Source organism: Gavia stellata, chromosome 5 (genome assembly GCF_030936135.1).
Source record: "Gavia stellata isolate bGavSte3 chromosome 5, bGavSte3.hap2, whole genome shotgun sequence".
In the NCBI taxonomy this organism is placed as follows: Eukaryota; Metazoa; Chordata; class Aves; order Gaviiformes; family Gaviidae; genus Gavia; species Gavia stellata.
Window position 1 is genome coordinate 25,682,388 of NC_082598.1, and position 23,628 is coordinate 25,706,015.

At 37.9% G+C, this 23,628-nt stretch overlaps 1 protein-coding gene across 4 annotated transcripts in view; it reads left to right on the forward strand.

The window, feature by feature from the left end:
• Nucleotides 1-23,628, forward strand: part of TBC1D1 (TBC1 domain family member 1) — a 111,657-nt gene that overhangs the window by 63,214 nt on the left and 24,815 nt on the right. For 2 of the 4 annotated variants that reach the window (XM_059817577.1, XM_059817580.1), the window contains 6 exons: nucleotides 2,508-2,636; nucleotides 5,154-5,240; nucleotides 7,108-7,397; nucleotides 9,157-9,285; nucleotides 11,605-11,724; nucleotides 12,911-13,050. In XM_059817577.1, coding sequence (XP_059673560.1) covers nucleotides 2,508-2,636; nucleotides 5,154-5,240; nucleotides 7,108-7,397; nucleotides 9,157-9,285; nucleotides 11,605-11,724; nucleotides 12,911-13,050 — 895 coding nt within the window. The remainder of the gene's footprint in view (nucleotides 1-2,507; nucleotides 2,637-5,153; nucleotides 5,241-7,107; nucleotides 7,398-9,156; nucleotides 9,286-11,604; nucleotides 11,725-12,910; nucleotides 13,051-23,628) is intronic. The other 2 variants (XM_059817578.1, XM_059817579.1) reach the window with 2 other exon arrangements.

A 23,628-nucleotide genomic window follows, 5' to 3' on the forward strand; every position in this document is an offset into this window, starting at 1 on the left:
TTCCAAAGGCACATTTCCATCACTGGTGTTTTAGAACTTCAGACTGTAGGCAGTGGTGAACACTGGTTTTCCTTATGATTAATAGGCTATTGTCATGCACCAAAACATGCGTATCTCAGATTTTGAGGTACCCAGTACAGTCTGATTTTAGGCCTAGGAGACAGAGATGCAAACAAGGTAGACCACTAATTTGGTTGTTTCTTTCTTCTCGCTGCAATGAATATTCAATGTGTGTGAGAGAACATATAGTGAATTTGTAATTGCTCTCAGCCGATCTGTGGCATTTGCCATCCTGCTGGCTGTATGTGTGACTCAGTGTCCTGACAACACATTGGATTTGATAAAGACTATCACATTTACTCAATAGCTGGAAGTTATTTTTTGTGTGCAAACCACCATTTGAAGTGGCCTCAAGGAGGAGTAGCTGAAGAGGATGGCTGCAGAAACAGCAGCAGAGACTGTCATCCATTTCCAAAGAGCTGAGTGACCTTTCATTCTGTATCAGGTTGCGTCAGCGCTTTTTAACAGGCTATTTATACAGCACAGTTAAGATTTTTCAAAAGGGATTAATGATTTTAGATGCCTTGATTTGTGACTAACCAACTTGAGACACCTCAAGGAGGTCTGAATTTAAAAAAGGATCAACACCCATTCTCTGGAAACTCAGTTCCAATTATTTGACCTGTCTTGGCTGTCCCACCACTGCTGGCCAGAAATTAGATCGTGATGACTGCTGTTGGCCATTTGTGATATAAGCTAGCAAATGAATATATGGAGAGTAATTCAGACCCCTGAAGAAATTGGGGAAATAGCAGCAAGTCTTCATTTACTATTTGTTCACCTTTTTAATCTCTTCTCCTTTTAGGGCTTACTGGCTAATTATTGTCCTCCCTGAGAAAGCAGGAAGAAAACTTTGCATATTTTGTCCTCCGATTTCTTGTCTAGGGCATCTCACCAGAAATATGTTTTTAAGAAAAAAGCATTGTAGTTATGGCATGACAGGAAGAAACATTGCCTGAGGTCCTCTATCATCATACCTGAAATATATTTATTTGGTCTAATGCCAGCTGATTATCAAATAGTTGTCAGTCACAAATGTCTTGGAAATAGGGATGTATGGAAGCAAGATAATGTCTTAATATGTCTTCAGTGTGATTTGAAAATTCCTAAGGCCTGCTGCAGTCTGTTTGTTCAGTTCCTGGAACCAAAATTGGTTAATCTGACACTTGCAAAGATGCCAGTGCTCTAAGAACAGAGTTGACTTGCCCTCAGTCCATCATTTGTCTTAGCATAACATTTTGTATTTACTCCGATAATTTATCTCCAGAGCTGTGTAATAGCAGATACCTTTGAACATGTACTCTGGCAGTGTTATTTGTCTCGGCAATCATTAACCCATGACATCCTTATGTCCCTGTTCCCTTCTTTTCTGCATAGGTATTCACTTTTGTGCTTTTCATCACATTTTTTTTTAATATTTAAATCAGGGGAATTAAAAAATGAAATGTGATACTAGTACATGGATCTTATTTAACAAAAATGACCTTCAAAATAAGTGTCTTTTCATAAGAACGTAATAGCAGGCAGCATCTGCGTTGCCCTTTGAGGGTAAGATGAGTGAAGGTAAAAAGAAAATACAGAAGCCTGTAACTTTGTTGAACAGGAAATAGGTTGCTTTAAAATTGTATCTAGACAGGGCTATTTGGTAATGGTGATGATGTGCTGTTCAGCTGCCCGCTTACTAATAGGTACATAGATCAAGCATTCAGATCTCTGAAATTAGGGCCAGGTAGAGAGGGCTACGGTGCCTGGCAGTCTCAAGATGAACCCCCAAAAATAACACTGAAAGCTGTGCTCTGGTTTCTACTGCAGGTATTAGGTTTGGATGGTAATATTTGCATTGTAGTGTCATTTTTGTATTCGCTACGCTAGTCTTCGCAAGCACTAAAAATGGACTGAAATATTTATTTAAAAAGCAAAACTCTCAATAGACTGTTAGCTTTAAGGTGGAAGTGTTTCTTCTGGTGAAATACATAGAAGAGTTAGATTGTTACACAACTTCCTGACCCTTAGAAAGCCCCATTTTAATATAATGGAGACACTTAAGAGTTGTTGTTAATTATGAGCTTCACCAATTTTGATGAATTTCATAGCTGAAGAAAAGCAAATCCATCAGAAATCTCTAATCTGTTACACTTAAACATTTAGAATTTGTACAATTGTACTTTGGCATTGAAGAAAATTTGTCAACACAGCCATAAATCCCTATCAAAATGGCAGTTCTTCTGAAGCATGCTACTACACTCAACACGTTTCCTTTAAGAGATTTCCTGGTCTTCTGGTTAGGATAGTTTGTTAAGTATAAGTAGCAGTAGAGAAAAAGGCATAAAAAGCCAAGGACACCAGGAGAAAGTATTGATACAGGTTACAGAAGTCTTCAGACTGTTCAGTAAGATTCTGCTCCGCGCTGTTGAATATTTCACATTTATGTTTTTAAACACTTACAGACTTCACAACCCCCTGCTGAGAATGCTGTAAATGAAGTGCCCAGCAGTGCTCCGAGATTCAGATTAGATATGTTAAAGAATAAAGCTAAAAGATCTCTGACAGAGTCATTTGAAAGTATTTTATCACGTGTAAGTATCTTCATGTTTATTGCCTCTGAACATAATTTGTTTTATTTTTTTCAATTATAGAAAAGTCATACTTTGTTATCCTTCCAGGTTGTAGCCAAGTGGTTATTAAAGGCACAGTGAGAAAAATATTTGAGTGTACATGTAGAAGACAGCAAAGCAGGGCTTCGGTAGAGAGAATACCAAGTCCTGGAAGAAATGAACTAATTGCTAGATAAGAAATAGTGTGTATAGGCATTTCAAAAAATTAGTATGAAGTTGAGCATGAGAACTTATGAAAAGCAACCATTGTTTTATTTTTCTTTCAGATTTAGAAAATTTAAAAAAATAATTATAATTATTCACTTCTCTTTATGTAGAGGGAAATGATTAGGGAACTGACTAAGCATTCCTAATGAGATAGTATTTATTACTGACACAGAACTGATGAATAATGGGGCATCTGAACTTTTAAATGCTAGAGGTTATTTGAAGGCAAGGAGTGTAAAGAACTTCAGAAGGCACTAAGAAAATGAAGGCCTTTATGCAATATCACATCAGGTAAAATTATTTGTAAACAGTGTCTGGCAATACCTATTAGTAGGAAAAACTTGAGCTCCTATGTGATAGTGATCCCCAAGAAAACATGTTGGGGAAATGTTTATCATGTACAGATGTCTGAAAATACCTGCTGAGTTGTGACAGAATGCCAAACAAAAAATATTAACGAATAAAAATTGAGCATTCTCATTTCTCATCAGCAAACAGTTAAATTGGAGCAAGATCTAGTACAGTTTATTGGCTCATAGACATGTAACTGGAGTGACAAAACTAGGCTTTCAAAGCTTATTTCAGACATCGTATTTAACCTATTCCCATGAAACAAATGATGGCAAAAGCATGTTCTCATTGTGTCGTGGTTTAACCCCAGCTGGCAACTAAGCACCACACAGCCACTTCCTCGCTCCCTGCCATGCCCCAATGGGATGGAGAAGAGAATCAGAAAAGTAAAAGTGAGAAAGCTCAGGGATTGAGATAAGAACAGTTTAATAAATGAAATGAAATAAAATAATAATAATAATAAAAACTGTAATGAAAAGGAATAAAACAACAACAACAACAAAAACCAAACAAGAAAGACAAGTGATGCAAATTGCTCACCACCCTCTGACTGATGCCCAGCCTGTCCCCAAGCAGCGGTTCCCTGGCCAGCTTTCCCCATAGATTATTTGCTGAGCATGACGTAATATGGTACGGAATATCCCTTTGATCAGTTGGGGTCAGCTGTCCCAGCTGTGTCCCTTCCCAACTCCTTGTGCACCCCAGCCTACTCGCTGATGGGGTGATGTGAGAAGCAGAAAAGGCCTTGACTCTGTGTAAGCACTGCTCAGCAACAACTAAAACATTTCTGTATTATCAACACTGCTTTCAGCACAAATCCAAAAGATGGCCCCATACTAGCTGCTATGAAGAAAATTAACTCTGTCCCAGCCAAAATCAGCACACCTTGTTATAATTATGCATCTAGAGAGGATTTTTAGTTTAGTATCTCCCCTCATTACATCCCAGCCAGCACTTCTAGAGTTCACCTCCATAAAATCCTGCTGTGGGTGTGTTCGGGATGTGAAACATAATGTTAGTGTTGTTACACTAACTATGGTAGTTTCTGTTCCAATGTTTGCCAGTTTGTCCTGACTGGTATAAGCTGTCTTCACATAAGCACAGCTATATATTGGTTGCATTTTCACTGTCATGGCTGTTTTGATGGAAATTCTTGGTTTTGATCAGATCTGAGGCAAAACATTTTTTCTGAGCTTCAGGGAGAGAATAGTCACTATTGTGAATAATTATAACATTTTATATTTTATCTGGAATAACAGTTCAAAGAGAACTTAAGCCTTAACTTCAGAACATTAAAAAATTACACCATTTAAGGTTAGAAAGATACAAGTTCCAGAGTCCTGTTAGCACTTAAGAATCCACCAGTAGGCTTCTTGATATTTTTCTTGGTTACATAAAAACATTAGTTGAACAAATTATACAAAAATATTGTTGAACAGATTATACAAAAAAAAAAAATTATCCTTTCTGATTTGTAGGCATTGAAATGATATTACCAGAAATTATGTTTTGCTGCATATTAAATTTATGTGGTTTTAAGTCCTTTGAAATAGACAGCCTTTTTGTTTCTTTGTATACGGGCAAGAAGCACCTAGTGTGAAAATTTCCTGTTTGGAATACAGAAGGTACTTTAACAGTAGTTATAGTACATGCGTACAATATGTGATTATGTACATATCGTGGAAAGCACATCATTGCCCACGAGAATTCCTTAATTTCACAGGATCCTTTAAAATATCAGTGACTGTCCTGAATTAAGCCTTTGTTTCTCAGAGGGGCAAAGGCTATTCTTAGGCATTTCTGGAAAATAAATTTGATACTGTCTTTGAAAATTACAGATTCTGACTATGCTACACAAATCTCTTTTTGGTATGCCCCATATATCATAATCTTAACTGCTGGCGTGCTTTATCTCTACAGGGCAGTAAAGCCAGAGGTCCGCTGGACAGTTCTGGTGCTGTGGATTTGGACAGCTCTATGTCCAGTACCTTAAGCAACACAAGTAAAGTAAGTAAAGCCTGAGGTGTATGTATGTATTTAGCAACTTCAGATAATATTCCCTGAAACAACTGGTCAGATGTGAAATGCAGTTATCAACCACTTATATAACTGTTCTGTTCTAACATCTTGCATTTTGTTTTGATTATTTTTTGGGAGTAGACAAGCTAACTGATTATGTGTGAAAAGAAATAAACCCCAGAACAGCCAAACAGTATGATAAAAACAGTATCACAGAGTAGGGTGGGTAGATATATCCTTTTCTTCCTACCTGTAAGAGTCCTGCTGCCACTTGCTGATCCATAGGGTGTGTCTTTATTCCTGTGCCCCTCTCTCTTCCTCTGAGAGTGATAGGGCTGCATTCATTGCAGGCAGCCTCTTGGATCAGCCACTGCCTTTCCTTTGTTTTTCCTTTTGTTGGTTTTTTTTTCTGTTTTTATTTTTTTCCCTTCCCCCCCCCTCCTTCCCCCCTCCTTCCCCCCTCCTTCCCCCCTCCTTCCCCCCTCCTTCCCCCCTCCTTCCCCCCTCCTTCCCCCCTCCTTTTCTTTTCTTTTTTTTTTTTTCAGTTTGAAGCAATATTTAGCATTTTTAGAGTTTGCAGTTTGGTTACCCAAATAGTTTTTCATATATGTAACATGTTGGGATGTATGTGAGTCCTCTGAGGGACCACTTGAAAAAGGTAATTTCCAAGTTTTCTCTGGTAACAGAGATTCAGTCTAAGAAATAGCAGTCACATGTCAATACAATGGTGACGTGTAAGATCCTGTTATCTGTAGAGTTTCACTGGAGATTTCCATACTTTTTGACAAGATGGGACTGGTAGTAAATATGTGTTTCTGTTCTCCAGAAGTTTCAAGTTGCTTTCAGGCTTTTCATTCTCTCCCCCGTGCTATAAAAAAGAGCAGTGCAATTGGGTCTCCATTTGAATTCAAAATGCCTTGTACTGTATATAGACATGTATTTTGCATGTATGTATCTTATTGTGTGCATCTATATATGTGAAATAAAATATTATATAACATTATCTGAACATTGCAACAATGTGCAGCAAAACAAATGCAATATTTACCATGCTGCTGATCGTAATCTGGTTGGTTTCAGCCCTGAAAGTACATACCGTGAATGCAGGCTTGCATTCATAAGAAACATAAGACTAAAACAAGAAGTGGAGTAATTTCCCCCTTTGAGTGGTTAGAAAGCTTTTAGTCTGAATAAAACAATATAAACAAGCAGCATAGAAGAAGCTAGTCTTCTTCCCTGGAGGCAGCCTAGCACTCTGCAGACCTTGGATACAGCTGTTGATTCTGCTCTAGGGCCTAGGCACCTATGGACTCCTGACTTCAGGTAATCAAGAGTCTGCTTTCTGCTTATGTTTGTGAAAGAATGGCTGACCCTGCAGGAAACACATGAGGTAGCGAATTAAGAAAAATGCATGGTTTTGGACTGAAACAGGCATCTAGTCATAAGATTAAAGTCCTTTGTGTGAATCTTCAGATAGACAAGAGGAATATTATGTTGTTAGATGGGGTGCTAAGTACACAGTACTTTGAAATGCCACCGTTTTCATAGCTGTCACTGTTACCCAAACCTGACCCATCTGTTTTGTTCTGACCCCATTTCTTCTGAGTTGTATTCAACATACTGTAAAATACGATCACTCTCAAAATTACTTTTTCTCTGTAAAATGGAGACTGTGATTTGTTGACCTAAATAATTAATAACAAAGACATAAAACATCAAAGATTCTTTGAGCTATCATGATAAAAATGTGCAAGTTTGAAGCAAGTCTCTGGGATGTGAATAATGACATGGGACTGCAGCCTCAAAGATTGATTCTAAACCCAGGTATTGATAACCTTATTTTTTGCACTGCTAGGAACCACCATTGTGTGAAAAGGAGAAAAACAGACTTCCTACTCTTCCTACAGAAAATGCTGTCAAGACCAGTGGATCAGCGGGGGATCTCTTCAGTGACACAGATGATTCTCCTGTTGAGCAATCTGTTATGTTACCTCAGCAAAGCTTTCGGAGGCGAGCAAACACACTAAGTCATTTGCCAACAGAAAGCCAGGAATCTCTGGTACCTGTTGAAACATCACCATCTGTTCCCCAGAGGAAACTTATGAGGTATCACTCAGTGAGCACAGAGACTCCTCACAAAAGAAAGTAAGACTTATTAAAAGCAGGCTATGATTTCATTTGTTGAGGGCATATTTGGGGATGATAATTGCGTACCAGGTATGTCCTCTGAATGGATAAGAAATATATCAGCAGTGTCTCACTCTTTGGAGGTTTTGTAGGTATTCTGTTTAAAAACACTTTTAACCCTGTGTGTTCCACAGGGGAGAGGAAACATGAGATATGTATTTCCACAGTATATGTCACAAAACTAAGTGTAAGCACAACATAGGATTGCTCGTAAGGGGTTCGATTATATTTTTACAAGCAATATTCGTTAATTTTTGTTGTTTGATCTGCAAGCAGTATAAATAAATGCTACTTCTTGTTGTCTATTTATAGAGAAAAACCCATTAGCATTTGTGATGCTGAAAACCTTACTAGTTGGTGAATTCACCTGTGACTTTAAAATAACACACAAAACTGACATAAATTGCCTAATTGTTGATAGAGGTGAGGCTCCTGTATAGCTTTTCAATGAGCCTATGTAGATTTTACTTGCAAAAACAAGCTACTGCTTGCCTTCATGCTAATATTCTTCAAGCTATCCTCCTTCAAAAGCCTGCCTCTACATCTCTGAAGTCTCCTCTTAACTTTATGGCAGTTTTCTTCCCTCCCTCTGTCTGGCTTTTTCCAATTACTATGGAATCATTTCTGTCTGTAGGCTTCCGTTTTACTGCCAAAACTGCTCATTTACACAAGTTAGACAGCAGGAAATCTGTGTGTGTTCCAGCTTATTTTTCCCTGCAGGAGGTAGGGCAGTAAATGAACATGCCTGAAATAGGTGATGACAGTGGAAAAAAAAGGAATTACAGTATTTGAAAGGAAGCATAACCTGGGTTGCCTTTTTGTCCCTTCTTTGAACCTTTTTAATTCTAAAATACTAGAATGTTTCTGTAGTGCAGTTTAGGACTTGTGTTGTTGGTCTGTTATCTTCATGAGAGTTGCCCTGATGCTTATAGCTGCTTGTTCAATCAGTTCTTATCTTACTATAGGAATGCAGCTAGAAATTAAGTATATTTTTCATTTCCTTGGTTATTTCTAATTGGGTTTGATCATGCAATTTTTAGTAAGACCTGAGTGTGCCTGCTCCCTCACATAACTGAAACCAAAAAGAAATCACTGTTGCTTTACTTTCATAGCAAATGTACAGAACCAGAGGAAATGGAAAACTTAGAAGAAAGGTATACTTAAAGTTCTCAAAAATCACTGGAATGATAGGCTTTTAACAAGTCTTGTATGTTTTATGAGTGTTTTTGAACAGCTTACCTCAATTCATAAATTGTTTCCAAAGTGTAACTAAATTCAGTTCTTCATGTAGCATGTCACTTCTCATCCATTAGAACTCTAGATCATATGCCTGTCTTTATCATAGAAACCAAGGGGAAGCACATATGAGGGAGAAGAAAGGGGTGTGTCAGTCACAGTTTTTTGGGAGTTTAAGTTTAGTCATACACTGAAATGCGTTGCTGAAGCCTGTAAGTGTGTGTTTGGGACTTTGCTGATTGTGTTAAAATGTTCAGCCTCTTACAGTTACTGCATTAACTGTGAAAAACATAGGAAATGGCTCATTTGTAAATGCCAGGTCCCTTTCAAAGATTAGAGAAGGGATTTCACTTTTTTTTTTTTTCCTTCCCCCCCTCCTTTCCTCTCATACTGTGTTTTGTTCTTTGTGCTACCTCAACTTCATCGCTCTGGTTGGAATCCCACTATATGGTTTGAACGCATCTGTCGGCGAATCTAAAAGTTCTTCTGGTCAACTTGCGCGTTCTCCTACTCTAGCTCGTCTTAATCCCTCAGCCTCTTCACCCAACTTTTTAAAATATCTAAGGCATAATTCAAGTGGAGAACAAAGTGGGCATTTTGCACAAAAGAGGTGAGCTAGCACCTGTACATAGTTTGGGGTAGGGTTTGTTTTACCATGTCATAAATATGAAGCTCTATAGTGTAAAAATTAAAATAATTTAATATAGACCAAAGGTGGTAGATTTTTATGGGAGAGGGAACTCTTTAACTGCTCCACTACTGAATGTAGAGCTGCTACTTACATAATCTTTTGTTTTAATAAATAAAATTCTTTCAGACGCATGAACACGTGACTTTCTTTACAGCCAGTTGCTCCAAAGCTACTTGTTGTTATGCAGCAGACAGCAGCACTGCTTAAATTGTATGAGGGATAAGTTGCCAAGAACCTGTGATCCAGCTCACTCTGTCCCTCGTGAATCATTCAGTTCTGTTCTGCTTTGTTCATGGTAACACAGAAACGTATTAATATTCTTTTGTGCCTGACATTAAAGGCAAATCAACTAAGTTAACTAAACGGGGCAAGAAATAGTAGGACTGTGGAGAGCCGATACAAAAAAACCCTGCAAACAACCAAAAACCACAAACAAAAAGAGCGCCTCACCCTCCCCACTCCCCCCAAAACCAAAAACCAAGAACAAACAAACAAACAAAAAACCCCAACCCTCCAGCTCATGTATTTGTCTTGGTTATTTTGAGCAATATCAAATGATACTTTTCTGTGCTGCCTTTCTTAGAACAAAAATACTTACAGAGAACATTGAGAAAAGGACATTAACCCATCGTTTCCCTGAGAACCTGAAACAAGTACCTCCCTAAAAATCTTAAACATTAAACCCCTTCTTAACCCCTTGAGCTAAAAATGCTTATTTCAGCTCAAAAGCCTAATGAGACCAAATGTCCTTGGAAGCACTGTCAACTTTCACTGGCCATTGGCAAGCAATTTTTATAGCTGTTGCTTGTTTGGTTTTGTTCTCTTGGGTGAAGGTTTCGTGTTTCCCCAAGGTGCTGATTCTTCTGATCCTGAGAAAATACTCAACTGAGAACCTTGTTTCACTAGTTCCTTCAGTTATATTTACTGAGTACTAACTAGCATCTCTCTTAATTTAGCTTCACCTCAGAAGTATGGTATAGCTCAGGGGAGGAAATGTGAGTCTACAATTCCTCTTTACTCTTCATTTTAGTAAGATTTGCTTGACTCCTGAAGGTTAAATTCTCAAAAGTAGATTTTTCCAAGTAGACTTGATAATGATTCTGCATGCACAGTAACAACTTCTCCTTCCCTTTCCCTGTCATTTAAGGGTATACCATATTGAACCTCTAAGCCACAAGACTGAAAACAGAAATTGATAGGGATATCAAATAGGTTAATGAGTTTAAATCAATAAAGTCAAACTGCCCAAGTTGATTGTATTCTGTAAGTGAAATTACCATGTAATTATGATGCATTTACAATGCGATTGTAAGCGAAACCTGTTTGCAGGGCACACATGCTTCAGCCTTATCTTCTTCATGCTCAGTACCAGCTACTAAAGAACAGCTTCACTTCATACTAGTAATTATCCCAGAGTATCCTCCCATCCCATTCACATCTTCAGGAGACAGCGCTAACTGCCATCCAGATATATCATTATGGTTTAACAGAAGCAGTTCGTTCAGGAGTAAATTCTCCTAATCCTGTGTTTTTGTGTACTCTTCTGAGAAAAGGTCTTCTAGTATCATCAGCCAAGTAATTTTCTGTGTTTTCATTCCATGCAGAAACTTTTTGTTATCTGAGTTTTTCTCACTTCCTTCTATTAACCTTCTTCCGAGTATGTTGGGGGCTTGTTATTTCAAAGAAACAGGAGAATTATGTTGGCCGGAAGACTGTTGATGAAATTTGATTAGTGCTCCTGTCTGTTGCATAAATAGAGCCACAATCCTAAATGATCAGTCAGAAGGCTCAGCTTTTAACTTAACAGTTCCAAGCTCTTCTGAATAAAACCCTGTTAATGCACATGATTATCGGTGTCAGCTTTTCCTAACCTTTTCCTCCAAACTTAGTCAATCATTGATATTTAAGTAAATGTGCAATGATAAAGTTGGCATCAGTTCTTATTAGATTAAACGAATTTACTTGAAACGTGTACTAAAAATCTTGGGACATAGCAAAGAATAATAACTTTACTGGAAGTACATTTATTTATATTGGAACATTTTAGTTTGCCCAAACAAATATGTATTTCAAAGTAGCACTTCGTTAGCAGTTTCAGTTTTGACTTTGGTTTCCTTGATATTCAGGCCTTCAGGATTTAGCTGCTTTTTGTTTGAAACTTAACAGTATGTATTATTTTTATTCTGTGGATTTATACTTCTTTGTTCTAAACTATACTTTTCCCAACTGCACTCTCAGCATCTCCTACCGTACTGCCTTAAGGAAAAAGCTTCATTCTTCCTCTTCTGTGCCAAATTTCTTAAAATTTCTGGCTCCTGTAGATGAAAATAACACCTCTGACTTTAGGAGCACAACAAGGTAGGGTTCTTTTTTAAAGCCTGGAGGTAAAACTGCATTTTCAAAGGTTTCTTTGTCTGAAATATTTCAAATGCTTCTCACACTTGCAAAACTTGATTTGTGCAACAGTTCGCTTGCATGTATTCTGCATGTGATTGCTGTCAAAAGGATGGAGCTACTCCGGAATCCTCTCCCATTAAGACTGCAGAACTTAGCCATTTTGATGTTGTAATGGTCATGCAACTTCCATTTATGTACTTCTGTGATTATTCCTGCCCAAGGACTGTATTAGCAGTTTTCAGTTAAGAGAATATACATGGTTCATCCTAAGCAATGTCAGTGTCCTCAAATTGGAAGGAGAGGATGGCCTGTAAAATGCTCCTTCCATTTGCTGCCAGAGCTATTTGAAGTTCGTTTATCCGTTTCAGCTTAAACGAAGACTTATGCAACCATTTAGCCAATGGCTGGAATAAATGAATAGTTTAAAGAAGTAATGGGTAAAAGTTATTAGTGGGATTTTTAATAGGAAAACAGCATTGCTGTTCACTATTTCATTTAATATTCTGAATAAAGACCTCTGTATGTAGTTTGTGGATTACATCAAAGGAGTAACATCCAAGGTTCCTGGACACTGTTCCCAAGTTTGTTGCTTATTTCAGATGGTGACTTGTGAACACAAAGGTTAAAAGTTTTGCTCCAAGTCTGTGTTGTGAAGGAATATATTACGTACCCAGTTCACAGAAGGTTGGAAGTTCAGTTGGTGTTTATAAAGCTCCTTGATGTGTGCTGATAAAAGGCATCAGCAGTTCTTTGTGTCTCCTGTGAATAATTGCTAGATTTTGTGGATTGCATTTAAATAACAGAATGGTAAAGATACATTATGGTGTATGTGTCTTTAATGTGTTGTGTTTAATACACCGCTGCAAAGAAAGCTGAGAATTAATTAAAACTGGAAAAAGCAGATTGCACAGAGCTGCCATCCCCTTTTGGTGAACCTAAGTGGTGTTTGCATTGCAGCTTTGTATAAGCCTGCTGCCACAAAGCAAGCTTCACCTACCTAACACTAAGAGCTTGACCCAGCATGTGCGCAGCACACTGCACTCCTTAGTTGATGGCTCGTGTTACTGTATTCACTGAAGACTCTGTCACTGTTACTAGCCGATTTGGGTAACCTACTCACAAGCCATTCTGTGTTCTGCAATTTTAGTGACTATGAATCCAAACACAGCCAGCAGGCCATTGGTGCAGACAGCCCTGTAAGGACTCGACGGCATTCATGGCGGCAACAGATATTCCTGCGAGTGGCAACTCCTCAGAAAGCATGTGATTCTCCCAGCCGATATGATGGTAAAGTTTTTATTTACTCCCTTGAACGTTGTTATTGGATGTAGTCTGTGAAGTGTGGATCATTTTGTCTACTGAGTGGACATATTTGCCCAGTGCTCTCTTTGTACTGTCTTTGCAGTTTCCCACCTGTTTTTTGGTCATGGCAAGCTCATCAGCTGTTGAGTTTTTATTTTTCAGCTTTGTATGTAACATAGCTCCAATGTGTCAAATTAACTAACCAGAGAAGAAATTATTTTTATGTGTACTATTTTAATGAGTTCTGGGAAAAAAATGTGTCACTAAGTAATGCTCTGAAGAAAAGGTGATGCTTCTATTTCATCTTTCTATGCTGGAGTATAAAACTATGGATTAGAAAAATCCAGGCCTAGCAGAAGGAATTAAATTTCTTTTATGATCTCAGTTGAGTTCTGTAGTGTGTACTTCATCCCAGACTGAATTTGACCTCATGTACGCTGCTCCAGTCTGTGACATTTGCCGCTTGAGCCATAGTTATCCACTGTTCTCATATTTATTTCCTGAAATTCTGTAGAGCTAAAGAACCACAGACTAGAAAAAAATCACTGCACGTGAGTATGCAGGTGCATCTCACTTTATGTGAGGCAGATAGTACAGCACATGCTGAGGCCAAGAATGCCTCAGAGAAGCTGGTATCTGTAGATAGTGGTCTCTGGCTCACTAAACTTTGAATTTCACAGCTTGAGCTCTGCAAGCTCTACCTTCTGACTGATCTCTAAGGCTAATGTATAAGAAATAAGAAAAAGTGTAAGGGAACAGGAGGGAACAGTACATTATAGTAAATGTAGTAAAAAGTAACCATCAATGTCACTGAGACATTTTTCTTGCATCTTAAAGAGAGACCTGATTAACAGCATGTAACAAAAGTGTTTCTGTCATTAATGCATTGCTTGCAACATAATTTGACTGGTGATGGGGTAAGCTGTATATGGGCATAGATACCTCTCAAATTTAGTGTACTTCAAAACAAAGTGATCTCAAGAGCACGTTGTGTAAACATACATGTGAAATGCTCTCCTATACTTCAAGGCATATGAAGGAGCTGTTCAACCTCAGCTGTTCTGTGAAGCTACTGTTTTTGCAGGTTTGATGCATCTTTTTGTGACTGGAAATAGTCTTATTTGGTTTTGAAAGGCACAAAACCTTCCCATATTAAATAGAAAAAAAAAACCCCCAAAACTAAATTGCCTATCCAAGCATTTCCTCAGAGACATAATAGCTGCAAGATACAATCTTAACAACATACAGCTGTATAAGCAGAATAGTTGGAGAACTAAGTGTGGCCAAAATGGAAAACAGGAACTGCTATTAATAGGAAGAGAAATTTAAAATATCTGGCCTTTTTCTTCACTCCTGTTTTCTTCTTCTGTTTTTGTTCCAATGTACATATTCAATTTATAAAGAGAGGGAAAAAACTCAGAGTTAGGGTTGGTTTTTATTATTATTTATAACAAGTATTGGGTTTTTCCATTTGGATTTTCATGCATCTTCTGGAACATTTCTGGCAGTAAAGGATACTCAGGCGTGATCCAGTCTCTGTAGCCTTTAAGAGAGCTGCTGTACAGATGATTTTATATTGGATTCATCACCACAGTTAACTTAGTAACCTCTGTGGTTCCAAAGTAAATGTAACTAGCTATCATTTGTCATCTTGTTCCTCTTTCTTTCATATTCTCTCAAGGAGAAGCAGCATATGCAGTGGGGTTTATTGAGTTGATAAGTTACCTGTACTTCCTTTTTTTTTTGTTTGGGTTTTTTTAAAGTCTTTTTCGCTCTTTTTAGACTGATTTCCTTTGGAAATAGAATTTATGCAAACAGCTGATGTATCACCAAAAGATGAATTTCAGCCAAATTGGACAGAGAGCAAAGAAGGTTTTAAAGATAACATGTTTCATCATGTTCTGCAAAAGTAAGCATGAAGAGAGGGAAACAAGGGAACATTCATGAGTTTCCCTTCATGGACTGTGACTCCACTGACCAATTTCTCCGTTCAAGTGCAATAGCCCACATGCCACTCCAGAGTACTCTGCAGGAGAGCAGTAAGAAAAAAGGCCAGGGATTTTTTAAAATTTAGTTGGTCGGCCAACCAAAAGACCTAGATCCCTGTGAGTCAGATATGATAGTTTTTTCAAGCTTAGCATAGGCTGCTGTACTAAACTTTGTATTGAACATAAAATCCACCAATATGCCTGAATTACACATTGCTTTGACCACGTGTGGGCAGGCACTGTCAACAAAATGAAACTGCTCTGTGGCTGTAACTTCTTTGGGTTGTAATCAGTAAATATGCTGAATGTCAAGATGCATCATGTTCATTGCCACTCTCTGTGTGGTTAACACAGCAGGATACGAAGGTATATTTACTAAAATTTTTTTTAAAGAAGGAAAAACACAGACAACTGGTACATAGCTTTTGCAGGAATTTTGAGCTTAGTCTTACGAGTTTCTGAACTTAAGAGACGTCTAGTGTCCTGAGTTCCCCGAGTCCCACTGTCTTGCACTTCTGGATCCTTTACTTCTTTAGAAGGTGCTTATAAGTATTTTGAGCTAAAACTTCATTTCCTGTAGCTCAGCTGGAGAGAAATGATTGCTGGCTGTGCTTTGGTAGTTGCATCGTGTATTACCAGGCAGAGAGCATGCTGTTTGTTTTGCAGACACCATTATTTAAAAGGAAGGTTTTATTATACGTGAAGGAGGATGTTCATTTCTTACTAGTTCAGGAGTAAAATGAAAAACAGTCCTAAATGAGTAGAGTTAAAAAAAAAATACTGCAAATAGATACACTAGAAGGCCATTTTTTCTTGCCAGTTAAGATTCCTGCCTTGCCTGATGACTGGACTCAATCCAGCCAGGCTCAGGCAAGGTGAGCACTCTGGGACAACAGAAAGCCTCGGGTACAGGAAAATTTTGGTAGTTACGGGAGCAATGTCCTATATGCAGGCCCTCCTCCAGCCACCTCCTGCTTGTAGGTGTTGCCACTTCCCTTTTCCCCGCTATTTTTCCCCTGCTCTGTACATAACTTTATGATGAAGCACATCAAAGAAGCATTATGCAATTTGCTGCCTGGCAGTTCAGCCAGGTGATCTCTGGTGAGCCTGAAGATGAGGCTGATCTCCAGTTTGGAGATCTATAAAGGATTTTCTGCATAGGTGAAATGATCTGTAGAGATTTTTATTGCTTTCCAGCTGGTAGCTGGAGGTTTGCAGGGTTGAATTATGCTAGTTCTATTGTAGCAAGCTACAGTTCAAATGTCCAACCTCATTTCCTGCTGTTTGCCACTTCCCACGGAGTGGTTGTGCTGCTGCGGGTGGTGTTGAGCACTGGGGGGCAGCGTTTCTCTCGCCAGCGCCTTGAGACCCACTCAGTATCTTGTCCTCTGATACTTTTTATTTATTTGTGGAGTGGAATGAGTGTTGTATTCTGCAAAGTGGAGAGGTGCAAAAAGAGGAGAACAAGTCATTTACAAAATGGGTCACACTTTGATCTGTTACAATAATGTATTTCTTTTGAAAGAAGGTTTTCATTAATCTTTTTTTCTAAAGCTTTTTTGCCCTGTTTTCTATATATGAGTACACAAAATTCACTCTGGCTCTCCCACTCACTGTCTGAAACATTCTAAGTAATAAAAGTGTTTCTTCAGTTCTTTGTTGTTTACCCACCCTACTTGCAGCCAGATCTTCATACTTCTGTAGAGTCTCTCTAAGAAGAACCACATTCTGTGGCTATGCAAATGGTTTAGGACTTGCTAGTTCTCTGTCTTTGCTGGTAAAAAGGTGAAGGGAACAACTTGGTGACCATTTTAAACCAGCTGAAGTATGGGCTGACTCAAAAAAGGTGATTAGTTTTCAGTTGGATCAGTTTTCTAGTCCCGCTCAGTGTTATGCACAGGGAGGCAGGCAGGGACACGTGCCTGGAAGGTGAGAGTGGGTGCTCTTATTCTGCTCAGGAGCAGGACACAGATCAGTGCAGAGTGATCATGAAACTTCACCTTGCACTGCGGTGCAGCAGGATATTTGCATACTTTTATTCAGCATCTACAAATCTCTGTGCAGTGGACTATTTTCACTACAATTTTCACATAGTGACTTTTCAGAGTTTGTCATAGTGGGAGAACTGTTTTGCAGGTTGTCAGAAACTCCCAGAAAAGTCAAGTGCTAACTTTAAAGCGGGTGTGAATAGTTTTCTGAAGTAAATGGTGGGAAAGTGATGGTGCTTATTGTGAGCTTTCTTGCTGAGGGAAGTGTGTTGGCAGTAGACAGCAAGATTTTTATAACAGCTGTGTCAGTTTTAGGTTGGAGAATGGGTGATTTGTTTTAAGGTGGGCAGTGGGGTGGAGTGACATGTTGAACTGGGAAAGAAATCGCAATTCGGAGGAATGAGATGTTTGGTATTGCTTAGCAGTACTCAGAAAATAGATTCAGATGAAAAAAAGGAACTTTAGCCAGAACAACTACATAGTATTTTACAACCTGACTTGCAGAAAAAAATCCTTTTAGAAAGTACAAGTATCTCTGTACAGGAAAAAAAACTTGATTCATTCATTAAAATTAATTGGGTTTCAGTCTCTGGCAGACAGAGGTTGCAAACTGTTAAATCCTAAGTGCTGAAGAAAAGTTTGGGTTTGAAGAACTGTTATTCTTAAAACCAGCTGTAGTTAGCACCTACCTATCTGTTTATGTGTTTTGTGGTGAGGGTATGTCTTCCATTATTCAAGCAAAAATATTTGTTAAATAATTTCTGTTGCTTTAGCATTCTGTTAGAACGTTTGTATGGTGTAAGTTATTTGTATTGTGTTCTCCAATACTGTTTTAATGGTTCTTTTTTAGTAACAAAGTCATTATTAATTAACTAATGACTAATTTTGCAAATGGTGTAATAAAGCCAGTTGGTTAGAATTGATTACTCAGTTCTGTCCCTCTCAGGGCGAATATATGCTCATAATCTTGATTTGCAGCACAGGAGCTTGTTTATAAGCAGTAAGTACCACATACAATGTGTGACAGCTTCCGTGCCCATTGAAATATCAGGGCATTCATATTAGTAAATGGGGCGAATTTGGAGGTAGTGATTTAAGAATCTCTTGGCTTTAAAAGAAAAATCAAACTCTAAAGCATCTCTCAGAGCTGATTTTAATCAACAGTATTGAAATACACGATTTTTCACAAATTCCTCATTCAGCCATTGCCTTAAGTTGTATGTTAAACTAGAAGAACTTGTTGCTTCTTGTGATTCTATATCCGAAGCTTTCTGGTAACAGAAGGCTCCTGGTCATGTTACCACATTTGGTTATGAAGTCAAATATTCCAGACATCTGTGTAAAAATAATAGGAATATTATATCCTTGGTTATAGAAGTTTGCAGTTCCTCTTATTTTTGTATCATGTGTGAAAGAAGGTGTTGCGTTACGTGAATGGAAGATCTGAAGAGAACTAACTAAGGATATTGTGAAAGTCCTTTCTTTTGGGCAATTTAATCTTACATGATGGTGAAGATTCTGTTTGTTTACTAAGCTGAATTTTGTAACGTTTAAAATGCAACAAAGAAAAATAGCGTAATGCAGAAAATAAAATGCTTAATGGAATTCTTCCATCCATATTCTCACCATATCTTGCCTGACTTCTTAACCCTGGAGAGCAGATGTGGCTGGTAAACACTGCATTTAGAGAGCTATGTATAAACAACTCCATAGTGAGGATGGTGGTAACGCATTATATTTGAGCCTCCTCCCTATTAGCTTCCTATAAAAATAAAACAAGCCCTTCTTTTCTATGTGAAGTGTTGCAGTTTCTAGTCAAAGATGAATCTTGTTACCTTGTTTTTGGTGTTTGAGGTTGGTTAGACTAAGTGCTTCTGAAATAATGTTTTTAAAATTTAGGCTTTTAGGTGGGTTTGTCACTTCTATTGTTTTTTACTTCGTGTGTGGGGTTTCTCTTAGTGAGTTTCCTTTTTTCTTGTTTTTGGAAAGCCTTATTTAATACTTAGATTGATCAATCGTTTCTTATTCAATCAATTAATTTTTTTTCTAGTCAATTACAAATGAAATACCCTAAAAAATAAGGTTTAAGGCAACATTTTAATAACTCACTGTTGGAATACTTTAATGTCCTCCCACAGGTCCCAGCAAGTGCTCTATATTCATTGTAGCTTCTTCTGGAGCTAACAAAATTTCCTGTTCGTATCACTACCAGTCAAATATTGTCTGCAGTCATTCACCAACTTTTAATTTACAAACTTTCTTTAGTGTGGTCCCTGGTAGCAATATACCGTAATACTTTCTTCATAATCTTTTGTACTTTGCTTTGTGTGTCATCTTTGCACATGAAGGTTTTGTTTAATGCATTTGTTGATCCTTTTGGAGCGTAGGGATACCCTGCATCTTAGGATTGAAGCAGTGCCATGTGAAGCCTAAGAACTGAGTATAAATGAATGGATCTACTGTACAAATTCCATCTCAGTCCATTGTTACTATTTGCCTTGTCTTTTCTTGGGTAGTATAAGCAGTGGGAGCATCAGAGCAGTACTCCTGAGGTACGTATGGAGGCACTTAGTACATTTGTGCAACATTTCCATCTGCTTGATGAGCAGTTTCATCTGCAGTTCATTACCTTGCGCAAGTTGTCACAAGCACAGGAAAGCTGGTGGCTTTCCCAGCGAAGTACAGTTTCTCGAGGAGTACTTAGTTTGGATCCGCAGACTTGTAGAAGTGCATTGCATAGAAGAGTAATTCTGAAGGGTAGTCCAAGTATGAACTTCAAATGGAACATAACCTGTGTGTTGATAAAATATAATAATAGTTATTGAGTCAACTTGCCCAATCCTGAACCTTAAAGAGTAGAAGTGCGGTAGGCTTGTAGAAGTACCACGTATGGAGGTAGAATTTTATATGGAAGCTGCAGGGAAGGGAGCAACATATTTGAAAGGAGTACAGGTCAAACGTGGAATAGGAGTCAACAAAAGCTGACAAGGTTGGCAGATGAAGAGGGAAGCAGTCTTTCAGTGTGTGCTGATCCTGCTTAAGTGCACTTACTAATCTCATAAAAGTTTTGAAGGCTGTGCATTACTTGGATTTTAACACATGGCAGTTTGATTCAGTGGAATGTGAGCTCCCAGTTATGTTCAGCTGAATTGCTCCACTATTTATCTTTGCTTTCTCTGCTGTCTGCCAGATCATTTGTGCCTAATAATGAAATATTCAGTTTCTTGTTACAGTATTTCTACTCTTGTCTGTTCTGGATCTGGAAGCCAGATGGCATGTCTGTCAATCACCCTGTTGTATATTCAGGGACATGGGTTAGTGTTGACTAACCAAACATCTGGTTTTTTACTTTGCTTTGAGGGATTACCTGCACATTCCACCTCCCCCGCCCTTTAGCAGCCAAACAGCTGATGCAACTCTGCAAACTTTAGACGGGCCACCTGAGCAGTTAAACAGGTTCATTTTGGTTTCTATACATCCTGCCACATGCCAGCAGGGACATGGGAGGGAAGGCAGGTTGTGCATGTGTTGCACTTTATCAGAGTAGACTTCAGACTTTCTGTTAAATGTCTACAAATGTTAAGAAGAAAGAAAGAAAAGATAGAAAAGGAGCTGCTATTTGGAAAGCAAAATCAAGCCTAGGACTCTTCCACAGAGGAATTAGAGGTAGGGTTGATAATCATAATTGTTCGGCCTACAGAATTTTGTAACCTTTCTGTTTTCTTTTATAGCCTTAAGCATTGTGAGTTAAAGTTCTTTTAGTGAATACTGATCTTATCAGGTTAGTCAGTAATAGACAAGAAATTTTCAGCCTGAATGGAAGCAGGACCATGGTCTTGAATAATTAATGCTTTGCCGTGGTTCAGGTGTTGCCACAGTTTGATCACTGGAGGACGATAAGTGAGTAACATCTCTGATAAATTAGAAGGTGATCTTTTGTTAAGTTGGTACTTGAAGATCAATCCACAAAATTTGCACTGAGAAAGTAGAATGTTTATGTTAAAGACGGGAAGATTCTAGGTGTTGGATATGTTCATTCTTGCTTTAGGAATGCAATGTGTTTAATCCATTTCCTTGCATGTGTTTTACCAGCCTGGTTTTTTTTTTGCAAGTAGGCAACCATAAACTGTCTCCACAGAAAGTCCGATATTTTCTAACACATACATGCATATATACATACATAAAACCAGAATACATATCTGACTCTGAAAGAGATCCATAAACCACTAGAGAGGATGTGTAGGCTGAGAAGAGATTTGTTTCCCCAAGATGTACATGCATCCTATACTGGATGCTATGAGAATGTAACAAAAAGTGAATATACTACAGATAGGGTACCCTGGATAAGGGTGTTCCTATCTGGATCACCTTTACTTTTTGCATTGATGTTTGGTGACTGTTTTCATTAATTCCTCTTTCTTATGGCGATGTTATTTTGTGCATATAATGCAACCTTAGAAGAAATGAACAACTTTCCTTGAAGATGGTCTTTATATTTTTTCAAGTTTATTATTTTATTCAAGCAAATTAAGCTAGTTCTACCAGCATTATCCTTAAGAGCATTTCCCTTTTAATGTTATTCAATATGCACTAAGAAAAATTGGGATGAAAGCTACTATATGTAGTCATTCTACATAAAAGTGTACAGAACATTGTTGACAGTATAGTATGTGCATCAAAACCCATAATCAAATCAAATTAACTTGTGTTGACAATGAAAGGAAAATTGAGAATTATCAAGTGTGTGTTCCTTCACTACCCAATGACATTTACCTACACCTCTTTTATGACTGCAGATCTTAGCCCACGAAAGTATTTCCATTTACCTGTAAGGAAAAAAATTAAATTAATGTTTCCCAGTTTCTTTTAAGGGATATAATATAATTTCTTCTTTGTATTGATATTTTTCATAACCAGCTGTATTTCTGAATGCATCCGTCAGTGTTTCCTACTTCTCTTTGAAACAAATGGTGATTGCCATTGAAGTGTCAAATATTTGTCCTTTGCCTAATTCACATTCCCGTGAAGTTTGTACTCTGAAATGCTGTAGATACCCAAAGTGTGGGTATCCACACATATATCCAAAGTGTGAGTTTGTAAAGGTTTAAATTGTGCTGCTAGCTGAAAATGTTGCAGTTATTTTTATGTGTATATTTTAGCCTTTGAATTTAATGGTGGTAACAAACAAATAAATGTTGTTTAAGGAAACAGGTGGTATTTGGACCCACCCTATTTGCCTCTTTAAGAGGAAAAGATTGACAGTGGCAAAACTTAGAAAAGCAGAAGCCAACAACTGTGAACGTTTCCATTCTTATTTAGTCATCTGAGCTCAGTTGTGTGAGTACTTTTGAACAAACAAGAAAAGAATAGCTGTGTATGAACTGTGTGAGTCAATATATGCGAGCATTCTAAGCGAAATTTGAAGGGGTGAAAACTTTCCTATTCTGTTAGTTTGTAGAGATGAGATAATGTGTGTGTATTTAATTCAAAATCTTTATCACTGTGCTAGGCAATGATACAGAAATGGACTGCTGAGCTACCATCAGAATAATTGTTTCAGGAATGTCCCTTCTCCAGGAGCTATTTGAAATAGCATGCACAGTTGTACTTGTCTTTGGCTGGAGAGTCCAGGGAATTGTTTTTGTTGCACTGATTTTAAAGCATATTCTTGCATGTATAACTGGTCAGCTTGTCCTCGGAGGGATGTTTCACAGCCATTGTGTTTGGCTGAAGGGGAAGTGCTGTTGCGATAGCTTTCCATTTGGGATTTGGTAGGAAGAGATGGGTGGTATTGACCATTCATTTTAAAGGTGGTGAATTGAGTAATTTTTCTTCTAGATACAGGTTATATCAAAGACTGTTGAGTCTTCAGAGAAGCTGTATAAAACAATAAAATTAAGTGATACTGCAGCAGGCATTAAGAAAAAAAAGTGTAAGAACTTATGCTTCTTATGTTGAGAATTTGATTTAAAACAATGTTGTTTACCCTTTCCCTAAATCAAAAAGGTTTTTCAGTTTGCCTGAGATTTATTTAATGTTCGCTTTCTTTTGTAGTGTTTTCAGTCTTCTTAGAATTACTTTGTATGCTTGACAAAAAGATACATTTTGTGGTAGACCAGCTGAAGCCAGAAGAAAAAGTGCAGAAGGGTATGACATAGTTAAAAACTAGAAGTGAGAACAAACATGTCTTAGGTGCCTGTCTCCCTTTCTGCATGTTTACTTTAAGAACTGGAAATCATCCCATTGTATGGCCTTAGGTGGTGCTGTGTTTGTGCAGCTAAGGGTGTTTTCTTTGTTAAACACAGTTTAGAGATTATTCTTTAAATTATGTGGGTACTATATTTGATTTGATCTGCTATTTGAATCATGACAGGTTTCAGCTGTAGGTTGTATTTTTGCAGTTTCTCAAACTTGAATTTTCCTTTTCAGTTCTGTCCTTGCAAAGCGGTAATTAGGAAGCCATGGGTCTTGGTGTATGGTACAATGTTTTTATCAGGTTATAGGAAAGAAAAAAATGTTCCAGGCTTTGGCCCATATGATTCTTATTCAGAAACAGCTTGCAAATCTGCTTGAAACTGACATTTGGG